The sequence below is a fragment of the Leuresthes tenuis genome, unplaced genomic scaffold, assembly GCF_036924035.1.
Source record: "Leuresthes tenuis unplaced genomic scaffold, fLeuTen1.0.hap1 SCAF_13, whole genome shotgun sequence".
Lineage (NCBI taxonomy): Eukaryota > Metazoa > Chordata > Actinopteri > Atheriniformes > Atherinopsidae > Leuresthes > Leuresthes tenuis.
In genome coordinates, this window is record NW_027325367.1 from 18,654,585 (window position 1) to 18,668,146 (window position 13,562).

Here is a 13,562-nt window from a genome sequence, read left to right on the forward strand (position 1 = left end):
ATTTGTTTGTTTTGAAATTTCAGAGTGTCACTATAGCAACGGCCTCTGAAATAATTTTTTTCTTTATTTGCCCATACCTGTGTGGTTGTATATGTTGAATGTCTGCTTTATAAACATGATCTTTTAAATCCTGGGTCGTGATTCTGTCTGAAATTACAGATTTCGGTTTCAATAGCGTTTTTAAGTCCATGACAAATACGCCAAGCCCAAGGCCCATCGAGTTGTCAATACATTCTATGCATGAGGAAGAGGGTAGCACTAAAGGCTAGCATACAAACAAACCTCCCCTTAAAAGCCTCTAACATCCTACCCTTCAGCATATTTTTGACTGTAGGGCTTGATGCACACTGGAACAGACAGCTACAAATCACTCTGACATCTTTGAGTTATCTCTGTCAATTACTTTGGATAAATGGCTTTGGCACCGGGAAGGCCAGGTGCATCAATCCAGTGCGTCTCACGTTGTCCTAGCTTCTGCACCCGATTGATTCTGCTTCCACTGCTTCAGTGATCCAGTTTTGATGGCCCCTGACCACAGAAGCTAACTTGGGCACTGATGTTAGATGAAAGGGGGGATATGTAACCCAAACTCCCACCCTGGGACATGTTCACATTCTTGATACAGGATCTTCCTCTCTCCCAACTGAGCCTTAATATAGATTCACTGGAGTCATCCCACTACATCTACTCTCTGGCCGTACCAGATTTCAATCAAGGTTTGATTGGAATGTAATACCTTTTGTGGAGGGAAAAACTCCCACTTTAATAACATTGTCTGACCTTAAAGCACTTTCGATCCACATCTTTTTGTTGAAGATATCTGGCACACGTTACATATATTAATCTGTTTTTTTTTCCTGTATTTATCTGATGTTTTTTTGTTTTGTTTTTTGTCTGAACATGCTTATTAAACCCATCTCACCTCCATAAAAAGGCCGTCGGATGTATTTATCCATCCAGGGCCTGTGGCTTAACAGAATGTCCATTCAGTGACTTGGGGATGGGGGTCTATTGTGAGCAACTCGTCCTCTGTTCAGCAGCTGTCTGCAGAGGGCTGCCATGGCTGTCTGCAGGATCGCCCACCACTGCTTTGAGTGATGCTCTCTCATTCGCTCTGGCCACGGTACTCTATGTGTTGGAGGCATTGATCGGCCCTGAATTGGATTGCGGCGGGCTGATTACTGATGTCAGCGTGCGCCGGGGCACGTGGGAATGCTGGAGCTCCTCGTGCCAAGCCCGGGCTTGCTCACAGCGAAGAGAGAGGGAGGGTTGGAATTACATTTATCAGTCTTAGTTACACAGAGCATGGATACAACACACCCACACAGAGTGTACGTACACTTAAACGGCATACACTCACGCTGTTGGCATGATGGTTTTCTCCGTCTAAAGCCAGGAAACAGTCTAAATAAATAGTGCGGGAGCACTTTAGGCTATAAAAGAGAATTAGCACATCATCCCAGGATATTACTGTGATCTCATGTCTGGGGTGTTTGCAATTTAGTCAGTAAAGTCAATTCTGTAATTCTTTTAAGCCACATGACACTAAAGAAACTAACATTCTCAAGTGCAAGGGTACAGTTTATGACTGTGTGCCTGTGTGCGTGTGTCTGTTAGGACCGAAGCGTGTGTGTGTTTAGAAGCTATTCTGCGCGCATCATTTGTTTACAGCTTGAACAGTGGCCATCATCTTTCCCACTAAGAGAACAATAGCCATTTTTCCCCTTTGCTCAGGAGACAATGAAGTGCCTTCCCGCCTCGCGAGCGACAGGCCAATAAAAAACGTAATTGGATCTGTCACTCAAACATTGCTGCAGTGCTGGGGTGGGCAGGCAGGCAGGTGGGCGGCAGAGGCAGGAGGGTAGCCGGACAACAGAAGTAGCATAGAGGAAGGAGGATAGAATGAGGTGGAGGTGTGCCATCGCAGAGCACTGGCACACACACACACACACACACACACACTGCCTGGAGGCGCTCAGCAACAGTGCTAAATGTGTACAGTTGTTGCAATTTGTTGTTTGTTTGTAAAAGGGTCAGGAGGGGTCGACGATCTGTCTTTGTTTGTAGGTATTAGTGGGTCGGTGATGTGGCTTTGATGCGCCTACATAGGAGAGCCTGTGACTGCCAGAGCCTCTGAAGGTCACCGCTGATGTCTGTCTGTGCTTTATACGCACTCCAGCTGTCAGACATGTTTTTTCATACCAGGAAAAGGTCTGGTCATTAGTCAGGAAGGATCTTTAAGTAGGATTTTCCACAGTACAGTGCACAAACAGAACAGCCCCATGTCACATTAGAACATCAACATATTCAGACTATCTTGTTCATCTGTGTGGATCATGTGTGTTTTTCTGTGTGCACACACATGTGGCCATACTCTTTTATTACACGGGTTTTGTGTGTGGCTCTTTAATGAGTTTTAATGACAACTACTTCTATGAAGAGTCCATTTACAGCTTCTCTGACAGAGACGTTAAGTGCGCCTTCAGATATTCTCATCTTGACTCCCTCTCTGAGCTCTTCCTCAGCTTTCAGGAGATGGTTTTCTCTTGTCTTCGGTAACATTCTTTTTCCATTATTAGCTGAGCTGGAGATTGTTTCAGAGGAGAGCTGCTTTGTCATTCCTCGCATTATGCTCTCAAGTACACCGTAATGCTATTCTGGTTGTCTTTTTATGAAGAGACAGAGCATGCTTTAAGTGTAAGTACGAGCGAGAGCAGTTCTTTAGTCCGCCTAGGCAGTTAAAAGAGCTTGTAAGGGAATCTACATGGGAGTGTGAACAGTCGTTGCAGGGTTTACATTATGCTGTTTGCCAGTGGATTTTTCTACCCTGTTGAAAACTGGAAATATATTATCTCAGAAGGATGCACTTGTACCTTAAATCAAGACAAGAATATACTCTTGCCTCCCTAGTACTTATAAAAATAAGAAATAAATGCTTAGAAATCATCCATTTTCTATACCCGCTTAATCTGTCGTTCCAGCAGTCATCAGGCAAGAGGCGGGGTACACCCTGGACAGGTCACCAGTCCGTCACAGGGCCACACAAGACAAACAACCACACACTCCTAAAGACAATTTTAGAGACACCAATTAACCTAACATACATGTTTTTGGATAGTGGGAGGATGCTGGAATACCCAGAGAGAACATGCAAACTCCACACAGAAAACTCCACATTGAACCTGGAACCCTCTCACTGTGAGGCAACGGTGCTAACCACCACACCACCTTGCCATGCTTAGAAACACAAATCCTGATTTAGAGAGATGGAAGGAGAGTTCCGCCTTCTTCTGGGTGCTCTTATTTTCTAAGTGTAGAACTCATATGGATTTCTTTTAGTTTTCAGCATGTATGGCAAAAATGAACTAACTCAGCAGAAATACACTGAGAAAAACCTTCTGAGACAAGTCTTTTATTCCTGTAAACTATAACTTGCTAGCATAATCTGGTTTTATTGCATCTTAATGTTTTGGTCTGCTGTGGAGTATATTTGAGAATGCAGCCTGAACAACTGTGTTAGGTATTAGCTGGCCTTATTGAGAACTCTTCGAAGGTATTAAGAGGATGTTGTACCAATCTTGCAATGTATTCATGCTGAGTAAAGTTAAGTAGTATCCATTATTATCTGAGTCTGTATATTAACAGTCACCCATGCAGGGCTTACGCCTCAGCTGATCAATTAACTATATATGCCTCCCGTGCAAACCATTCTAATTTTGGTTTTGTTATGAGAAATGGTCCCACTGCTCCGGGCTACTAAAGAAAGTAATTACAATGAGAGAGTCCCTATGGGGGATTAAAACAAATGACACAGAAAACACAGCTCGTCCTCATCGCCACTCACTCAAGTCCCGCCTTCGCTTGTAACGCCTACACAGCCACGATTACAGTGGCTGTCACAATAAAACATGCCGACAACACGTGAAAATATGTGCGGTCGAAGGGAGAGGTGTCAGAAAATGGTCAGGAAGCCATCGCGATTTATGGAGATGGCATAACTGGTTTAGCATCAGGAGCTAAGCAAAACATATGGTAATCATCGTGTTTGTAAGGAGCGCAGCAGAAAAAGGCATCTGTCCTGCCAGTTTCATAGTGACAGGCTGCAGGGGGAATTACTCATCATTACAATCTCTGCTGGCAGCCTATTTTCATCACATTACAGTTGTATAATGAAGCATAGCGCACGAGCATCTTCAGGTTCTCTGACTAGTTCACCACTGGCACCAGCCGAGTGCATTCATCCGAGCAGATTCATTGAACTTTTTTATCGTTAGTTTATTGTATAATTAATTTATTATTGCACGACGATACATGTAGGTGGAGGCATTGTACAGAAGCAGGTCAAAAGTTTGTATTGAATTAGCCTCGATAGTAATAGCACATTTGATGTGACTCGGTCATACTGAGAAGCAGCGCTCACTCAGTTGGTTGCGTTCTGAAGTTCATTTAAATACTGTTTGCCAAGATGGAGTGCTACCACCAACCTTTTCCCCCACTTTCTTTTTTGTGTTTTTTTCCAGGAACAAGGCAAAGTGGGAGTGACGTTCAACATCGGAACGGTGGATATCAGTGTTAAGGAGACTAGCACAGCAGTAAATGACGGCAAATACCATTTGGTACGATTCACCAGGAATGGGGGCAACGCAACCTTGCAGGTGGACAACTGGCCAGTCAATGAGCATTTTCCCACAGGTACAGTCCCTGTCACTGATCTTATGTCGCATGAATTCTTTGTACAACATACAGTTTTTTGCAAGAGGCTTGAGCCACCCCTCATTTCTTTAAATGCTGTCTCCAGGGACACAGATTTTCTTATAAGAAGTCTTAAGCAGTAGCTCTCCAGACTTTCTGAGGGTGTTTAAAAAGTTTTTCTTTGGATGTTGGCTGCTTTTTAATAGTTTGGTACTTATACCTGACCATTTTCAGAAGAATGTGTTTCTTTTTGTTTGCTAAGAAACTAGCCAATCAATCGTTCAAGGTATGAACCAGGCAACTTTGTGCTAGTAACAAAGTATAAGCACTTTGTTATTTGCAGCACATTGCAAAGATGCACTAAAGCTATTGGACTTAGTAGCCACACACTGCACACAATGGTGTCTGAAGTGATGTCTTTCAGAAATAGGAGTAATATACGGAATAAAATCCAGCAAACACCTGAGACAGAATCTGAGATAGGCACCTGGCCCTTCAGCTGATCCTTCTACTGTTCACTGAAGCCTCTTGGAGGGATGAATCCTCCCCAGAGCCTGGACATCAACATTGTTGAAGCAGTGTGGGATCATCTTGACAGAGAACGGAACAAAAGGCAGCCAACATCTAAAAAAAGAGCTTTGGAATGTCCTTCAGGAAACCTGGAGAACTATTCCTGAAGGCTACCTATATAAATGACAAAAAGCTTGTCTAACAGGGTTCAGGCTGAATATTGATGAATAAAGGGGATCATACCAAATATTTACTTTCAAAGTCTTTACAGGTGTAAAAAGCTGTTTTTGCTGTGTACACTGTATTTCCATTTTTAAAATATTTCAGGAAATTGTTGCATCTATTTTCCATTTTCATGGCAATGTGAAAGTGAATGAGGGGTGGCTCAGGACTTAAGCACAGTACTATGAGAGTAAAATTAAAGTATCGTTTTAGAACCACTGGACACCATCTATTTATGCATGCACAGGGTACTGCAAAGAGGAAAAAACAGTCGATCTAAAAACAACTAAGTAAAATATCTGCCTGTGCCTCAGAATACATCCGGCCTTTCACAACATCACACCTGACTCCACGTTAGAGGAGCTCTCTGAGCTTAAAGCCTTTGTCTTTCAACATCTGGCCAGTTTCTGCAAGGATTCAAAGGCACCAAGAGGCATTCGGTCGGTGGGCAAGCAAGGAGGGGATAGAGGCAGAGGCCGGGGATGGACTGTTTGCCAGATAAAGCTTCTGCTTGCCTGTATCTCTCATTCCCAGGTCAGCAGAAGCAGCACAACAGCAGAATATAAACAGGGTCATCAAACAGAGCCTGCTCCATTTGGAGGCTCAGGCACTCTCCTCATTTGGAGCAGATATGTGCTGCTTAGCTATCAAGGTGAAAGAGTGAGAGAGGGGAAGGAAGGAAAAAGCCTCTCCTGCTTCTACTTAACAGTCCATTAAATGAAGTTGGCGCTCCATGAGTTTGACTTCTGTGTCTCCAAGTCACCCAGCTTAGGAGAAACCACATTGTTTCCTTTTTCCCTTTCTTTAATTCCACTTAGTCAAACAGAGCAGACACACAGGGCAACAATGCAGGCACAAAGTGGCGGACGTGGATGCCAGAAGAGCCAAAATGGCATAAGATACGATGATGTTCATATCGCTGGTGTAATATTGTGGGAGGCCAGTGACACACAAATGGGAAGAAAGAGATGCCGAATAAAGAGACAGCGCCGAATAGGAAATATTGTCCCCTTACTAGATATGGCACTAACCTGAACTGAAACATAGAAGACTGGAAGGTACACCCCCAAACTAAATTAAAAAAGAGGAGATGCCACCTAATCGCAAGGAGCAAACAAACAGGAGTTGATTCAAGAGTCACTTCTCAGCCCTTCATCCCAGAGGCCTCCCTGTATGCTCCTAGTTGCATGTCTTCACCAACGACAGGGCGGCATCCTCTCCTGGCGTCTTCTTGGCTCTCTGTTGTAGTTGGTTTCATTGCCAGCGCAGGTGACGTTAATCTCTTCTGTCTCTGGCTTTCTTTTTGCCTTCGGCCGTTCTTTGCTTATTTGTTGACTAGATGATGTTAGACTGGTTTCATAACTGCGTTTCAGCCACAGTAATGATGCAAAAAACTGAGATACTCCATTCCATGCACAAAGGTGACATATCCACCATGTACACATAGACAGCCACAAAGAGGGAATTCAATTTATAAGATATTATAATGTCATTGTTGCACAGTCGTACTCAGTATAGTCTTGGTTGTGTAATACTCGACTCATCCACCTTCTGTCTTCAACTGCCTGTCGTTTGGGCTAAGAACTGAATGTCTACTGCTATCATAATTATCTCCTGTGCACAAATGCTCCCGTGCTCAAGTTCTATTGTTACATATGTCAGTATCTGTGATCCAAAGCCAAAGCTCACTCAGAAATCACTGGCCGTTAATGATGCAACTCAGCTTAAGGAATCAAGAGCAAAATAAACCGTGCTCTCCCCTCTGCATTCCTTTTTAGCCGCCCCATCAAGGTTCGTTCCCCTCTCCGACCACATGTCACTAACTCGAGGGTCGGGGGATTGAATGCGTGGTAATCTCTCTTGCACAGTGATAGTAATTCAACTGTGATTTATTTATTTTTCTGCCTCCCTGTCTTGTAAAGACGTTGTCATCTCGTGAGTAATTGCATGTTAGGGTCCAGACTTATCGACTGCTTTTTCACACTCCAACACTTAACCCGGGGGCTGTTCAGTGGAGGCTGTTCAGTGACAGTTACCGGATCTGAACACAGCCTCTCTCCCTCAAAGAGAACAGTTGAGGACAAAGGTGTTGGTGATTTGCCCGACAGTCGGAGCTGCTTGCGGAGTAGCCCGAAGCATGTAAATTGGACATATTAGTCATGGTCTTTGAAAAGTTGCCCCCACCAAACTATCCAGAAATCAGGAGAAACTTCACAGGAGGTTTTTACTCCGCTATGTGCGTTTGAACTCTCCACAGTTTCTGGGCTCACTGGTCAAACACCTCCTTTTTAAAATGTTGTCATAGTTTTCTGATTTATCAACACCTTTTGCATTATTTTAGTAGTTTTAACAATAATAGTAGCATAGTGATCAGTATACAAGTACTGACTTTGGGCAATCCACGGTCTGAAGCAATATTGCTAAAATAATAGCGAATTAACCCGAATCTGGCATCGTACACCAAATCAATCATCTATACAGTCATGTTTTTAAGAAAATACAACTTATTTCAATTCAAAGGTTCGAATCTGGATTTAACAAAAACTTCATCCGGTCATTATCAGGTCTTAAAATGAGTTAAATGCAACTTAAAATGAGTTAAATGCAACCTCAGCATGTAACTCAACTATGTAGGACATATGACACTGTGTCATTATTTAGTTGGTTACCTCACTACTTTGGCACTAGACCATGAAGAGACATGTTCTTGAACTGTTTTAAAGTCTATTCTCTGAGCAACAGGAAGCCAGTGCAGAGACCTGAGCACTGGACTAATATGGTTCGTATTTCCTGGTTCTAGTCAGGACTCGAGCAGTAGCATTCTGGATGTACTGCAGCTGTCTTACAGCCCGTTTAGAGAGCCCAGTGAGCAGTAGTCTAACCTGCTGGAGACAAACGCATGAATTAGTCTTTCTAAGTATGGTTTAGACACTATTCCTTTAATTCTTGCAATGTTTTTTAGATGGTAGAAAGCTGTTGATGTTATTGATTTAATGTGACTGTTAAAGTTCAGGTCTGAGTCCAATATTACCCCTAGATTTCTAACTTGATTATTAGGTTTTAGAGAGAGAGTCTCAAGGTGACTGATAACACTTTCTCTTTGTTTCTGTGGGCCACAGACAATGATTTCAGTTTTGTCTGAGTTTAGATGGAGAAAAAATTGTTTTGCATCCACACACTGATCTGTTCGATGCAGTGACACAAAGTATCTACAGATCCATGTTCTCCTGCCGTCAGTGACAAGTAGATCTGAGTATCATCTGCATAGTTGTGGTAGGACACATTATAGCTGCGTATTAGCTGGCCTAATGGAAGCATGTACAGATTGAACAATAGGGGCCCCAGGATTGACCCCTGGGACCCCAGCAATTATCTTGGAGAAGCAACCGTTGCTTCCCATGAATCTGGGAGAGGTTATAAGGCCATTTTTGAATTATTCAGAGACACAGAGATAGATTATTCACAAGTGGAAAATCAGTCAAGACGGTCGCCATTCTTCCCATGAATAGACACGTGAGCAAGTTCACCCCAAGGTCAAATACCCAAGAGCTACATCTCAGACTCTGCAGGCCTCAGTGAGCATGTTAAATGTTAAAGTTCACGTACAGTACAATTAGAAAAAGAGTATGGCTTTATTTAGAAAGGTTGCCAGGAGAGGGCCTCTTCTCTCTAAAGATAACATGGCAGTATGGCTTAGGTTGGTCACGATGCACAGCAGCGCGTTTGGAGAAAACTAAACAGGAGGGTTAATGACTTAGGCTTATTTTGCGGTCATGTTGTTGTCATTGAGTCAAAATATTCTTGAGTTTTCTACGGAAAAACAATTACTGCAAATTATTGCTGCTGAAAGTGGTCCTACAAGCTCCTAAAACCTGCAGTGGACTTCGTTTCTGAGACACTGCTTCTTTACTTAGTTTTTATTGAATAAATAAAATGACAGTAAGTAGTGTAATTTGTCAGATGATGTTTTTCAACTGATGTTGTCAGTTGATTGCCAAAGTTGTGCACACGGCTTCCTTGTGCAATAGAATATTATTACTTAGATTCCATGTGTTTTTACTTTCGACAGTTTTAGCAGCTTTCATTTCGGTAAATTAATTTAAAGAAGATTTAAAAACACACGGAGCAAGAAAAATGGGAGCAACTCTAGACAAAAGCATAAAGGAAAAAAAGAAAAGTCTCTCAGACAGTTGGAAAAAAAATGACAAGGATTAATTAGTCCCAGTGCTAAGTGCAGAGTGGTGGAACTCAGGTCAGAAAATACAGTATGTCTGAGCAGCAGTCATTCCCAGGTGCAGGGCAGTCTGTGATCATACATTATGAAGATGATGTCACAGTGTGTAGATGGGTTAAAAATATATATATAATCTGACTAATGTAAAACTTAAGGAAGGTGTTCGACTTGCTTTTCTGCATAAATGCTGAGATTCTGAGAACACTAATGTTGCAAAGCAAAAGTGTTATTTTTGACTCACTGAGTATTCGATCATCAGATCGAGCTGTAAGAAATGGCCACTTCATGAGATACAATTCTGACATGAGAGGCTGTCGTTCATGATTCTTATGAATGTTCAGTTTTTATTAACACTACGAAAAAGGTATTTAATGTATTCATAGTCAAGGTTGTAGTTTGCTAAACCCTTTCTGACAGCTTTAACAGAAGTATCCAGATGAGATTGATGTATGCAGAGAGATAAAGGAAAAGCCGCACTGGTGTGCCTCAGATTTTATCTGTGTACTTAATAAGATGGTTAGGGACTGTCTAACATGTGTATGCATTTGATTATCAGCACTTTGCCCCAGGACACAGAGGTAGTGGATTCTGACAGCAGTTACTGACAGACTGACTGGATCACTTATATCAAATATAACTGTTGGCTTTGTTTACATCCTGTCTGATTGCCGAACTGCGTTTTGTTGCACAGGCTGACTTTCTCGTAATTCTGCTGCCATCCCATCTCTGCGATTACTTTGAGGTCGCTGTTACCAAAGCTGACAGAAAACTGCAGTGCAATATAAACAGGAGCTGTCCTGTAGTTGCCTTTACAGTCTCTGCTTTGCATTTATTGACAATTCGAAGTACAAAGGAGACGATGAAGTGAACGGATGACAAGAGATTAAGTTCTAGGACCTTAATGTCAAACCCACTAGATATCAAGACTGTATTAGTCTTAGTACCGAGGCGGTTTCTCACAAAGCAGCTTCACAAAATAGAAATAGAGCACTTTAATGCTGTTCATATTGATAAATAAGACTTCACAGTGCTGTTCTTATGAACAATATACCCACACTGATTACATACAGGAACCTTTCCGTCAGGCTTCTGCAGCTTACATGTTTTTGCGTGTGGGCGTAGGATTTATACGAGTGTGTGTGTGTTGACTGCTTTGTCTCTTCTTTTCTTTAATTATTCTCCCCCTCAAACAGTGCCCTCTCAGATCTCCATTCTTTTCCCGTGCTCAAATTCCTTTTTATCCGTGTTTCTCCTCCTCTTCCAGTCACCGCTCATCACGGCTTTGCGTCTCTCCTACAATTCTGTGTACTTGTGTGACAGCCCACATTACTGCAGGGGCTTGCTTTTGTTCGAGAGGGCTTCAGTTTCCTTATATAACATTCTGAATGGCTGTTCTCTTTGATTACATGATCTTTTCTGTGCGAGTTGGAATCTTGGAATCAAAGAATTATGAGGCCGAGTCAGGCAGAAATTGCGCATCACCCTTTGCCTTGAGCTGGCTGTGGTTCAGGCGTTGTCTCAGATGAATGACCATTAGCCTAACTACTCTGTTGGTGCCTGAGGGAAAGTCTGTCTGTCTGTGCGTTCCATCATTTGTGATGTGTTTGAGAGGGTCGGTCATGGCGAGAACAGCCTTGTGTTCATTTTCAAACACATATGCTTTCAAACACACAAGGACTTTCATCCATGCACTGAGGCACACAACCTGCAACAGACATAACGAGTAGCACGGCTTCAGAATGTCTGACAGTCTTTGTCATGAGATGCAGGGGAAAAAAAACTATTCCTCAGAATGCGTCCCGAGGCCAAAGATTTTTAGCCCCATCTCCTTCGCTCTCAAAACTCAGACTAAGCTAAGGATACAAGCCGCCAGTCAAATTGATCCTTTCAACACTTTAAATTTCAGAGCGACCTGATAAATGATGTCTTTACTCTCTGACTTTCTCTGATGTCTGCATGACTGTGGAGTGAAGATCAGGGGAAAGCAAGCAAGAGAAACAGAGGCACATGGGCGCACCTGCTGAGGGAATACAAACTTTATTGGAAGTGGAAGACAGAAAAGAGTTGACAAACTGATGGGTAGAGCAGAGGGGAAATGGAATGGAGAATGAGTGAAAAGCAGATAAATGGCAGCAGAATTGCATCTGTGGCTGAAGAGGCCCGAGCTGCCCGAGAAGAGAGCAGTGGGCTGATTACTGAGATGGAGAGAGGGAGAATAGCAGGGATCAAATGAAGGAGCAGAATATCAGTGGAGGGACGGTGAGCTGAAGACAAATAGAGAGAATAGAAATGAACGACCCAAGAGAGGAGGAGAAGCAGAGATGAAAGTCGGGTGTGGATTGCAAAGAGGTGGGTGGTGCAAGATATTCATAACCGGTGGCGGCATTGTCTGTCTAGCTCTGGATTTGGGCTGTGGAATGATGATTTTTGGACAGGGCCATACTATATCAAATGCACTCATCATCCCCCAAATAGAGAGGATGCCAGGAGCCTGTCACAGTAGCCATTTTCTCAGTTTAGATGTGCTCTCAGCTCTGGCCCTGTGATGGAGCCCTGGTGAGATGATTCTAGTAAACAAACTGAATAGACTGAAGCAGAATGAAGCAACTAACTAACAGATGATTGTCGCCATGCCAGTGTTTGTGTTGAGTGAATAGCTGCCGTCGCTCGGGGGAAATAAATGATGAAGGCTTATCGCAGGGCGTAAATAGACATTCTTATTAAACGTGGGGAAAAAAGGTTATTACTGGATTAAAAAGGTTTGCATTCAGCTGCTTAGTTGTGCATATACATGTAGGAAAGTGTAAAATATGCATGAAATATTCTGAGATAGTATATCTGAATGAATAAACAGGACGTTCTTCAGCACTAGTATATATTTATAAGAAGAAATACTTACTGTGAGCGGAAAGATTGGATATACATTCAGCTGAGAGGAGGTCAGCAGTGTTCTATGGGAATAACAACTAACAATGTATTTTAACCGTGATCTCATCTACATGTATGAACAGAGACACCAGAAAACACCAGAAAAACTGCTTTCAAATCTCTTGTTTTCCCTTATAAGAGCTGAGGATTCAGCGAGGCTGCACTGTCAGGCCTGTGTGGCTGTGTTTTTTTTTATTATCAGATTTTGTCTTTAAAGCCTGAGTAAATCAGAAACGAATATGAATCACTGGGGGCATGTCTGCTGAAGATGCTGATTGACAGACGTCAGACCAGCTTAAATAAACCAAACTAACAAGGGAAACAGTGCAGAGTTTGTATTAACTCACAAACGCACACTGCATATATTGAACATTTTGATCACCGTGCAGCTATGGATGAAATTAACATTCTGAGTTATGCAAGCTACATTGACATGGCAGGCATTCCTTCTGCAATACACCAGAGGTCTAGGGCCATGCAGCACACTAGGAGCTGAGAAAGAGTCAGTTCAGCTAGTCCAAGGTTGCATTTGTTAAATCAGAGCTGTCTCCAGTGAAAGATTCCAAGACTACAAGGTGAAAAATGAGGCGGATGTTGCCAGTGATCCTCAACTCTTTATCACCATGGCTCTGTACAAAACACTGCAAGTTCACTCACTGTAGTAACTTTGGTTCTATTAGATGCATAGTCCCTGAATCTCTGCAGGTATGGCCCTTAATAACATCTTTAGTAGGCTACTGCCAATATAAAGAACCATAACAACTGTGGTGCAAGATCATTAGCTCAACCCTTCAATCCACCAAGCATAAGCCTGATTACCCTGATTTAAACTATTCAGCTTTGTTATTCACAGATTTATTCTAATCACCTTTTGTCTCATTATTTCTTCACAATTTGAGTGAGCAGCACATTCTGCAAATTCTGGCATTCAGGGAAGATGTATTCCCAAGATGAAAACAGAACAGTTAGCTAGCTA

General features: G+C 42.5%; 1 protein-coding gene across 5 annotated transcripts in view; it reads left to right on the forward strand.

The window, feature by feature from the left end:
• Positions 1-13,562, forward strand: part of nrxn3b (neurexin 3b) — a 279,140-nt gene that overhangs the window by 232,692 nt on the left and 32,886 nt on the right. For all 5 annotated transcript variants that reach the window (XM_072362420.1, XM_072362416.1, XM_072362417.1 and 2 more), the window contains one exon: positions 4,521-4,692. In XM_072362420.1, the coding sequence (XP_072218521.1) occupies positions 4,521-4,692 (172 nt within the window). The remainder of the gene's footprint in view (positions 1-4,520; positions 4,693-13,562) is intronic.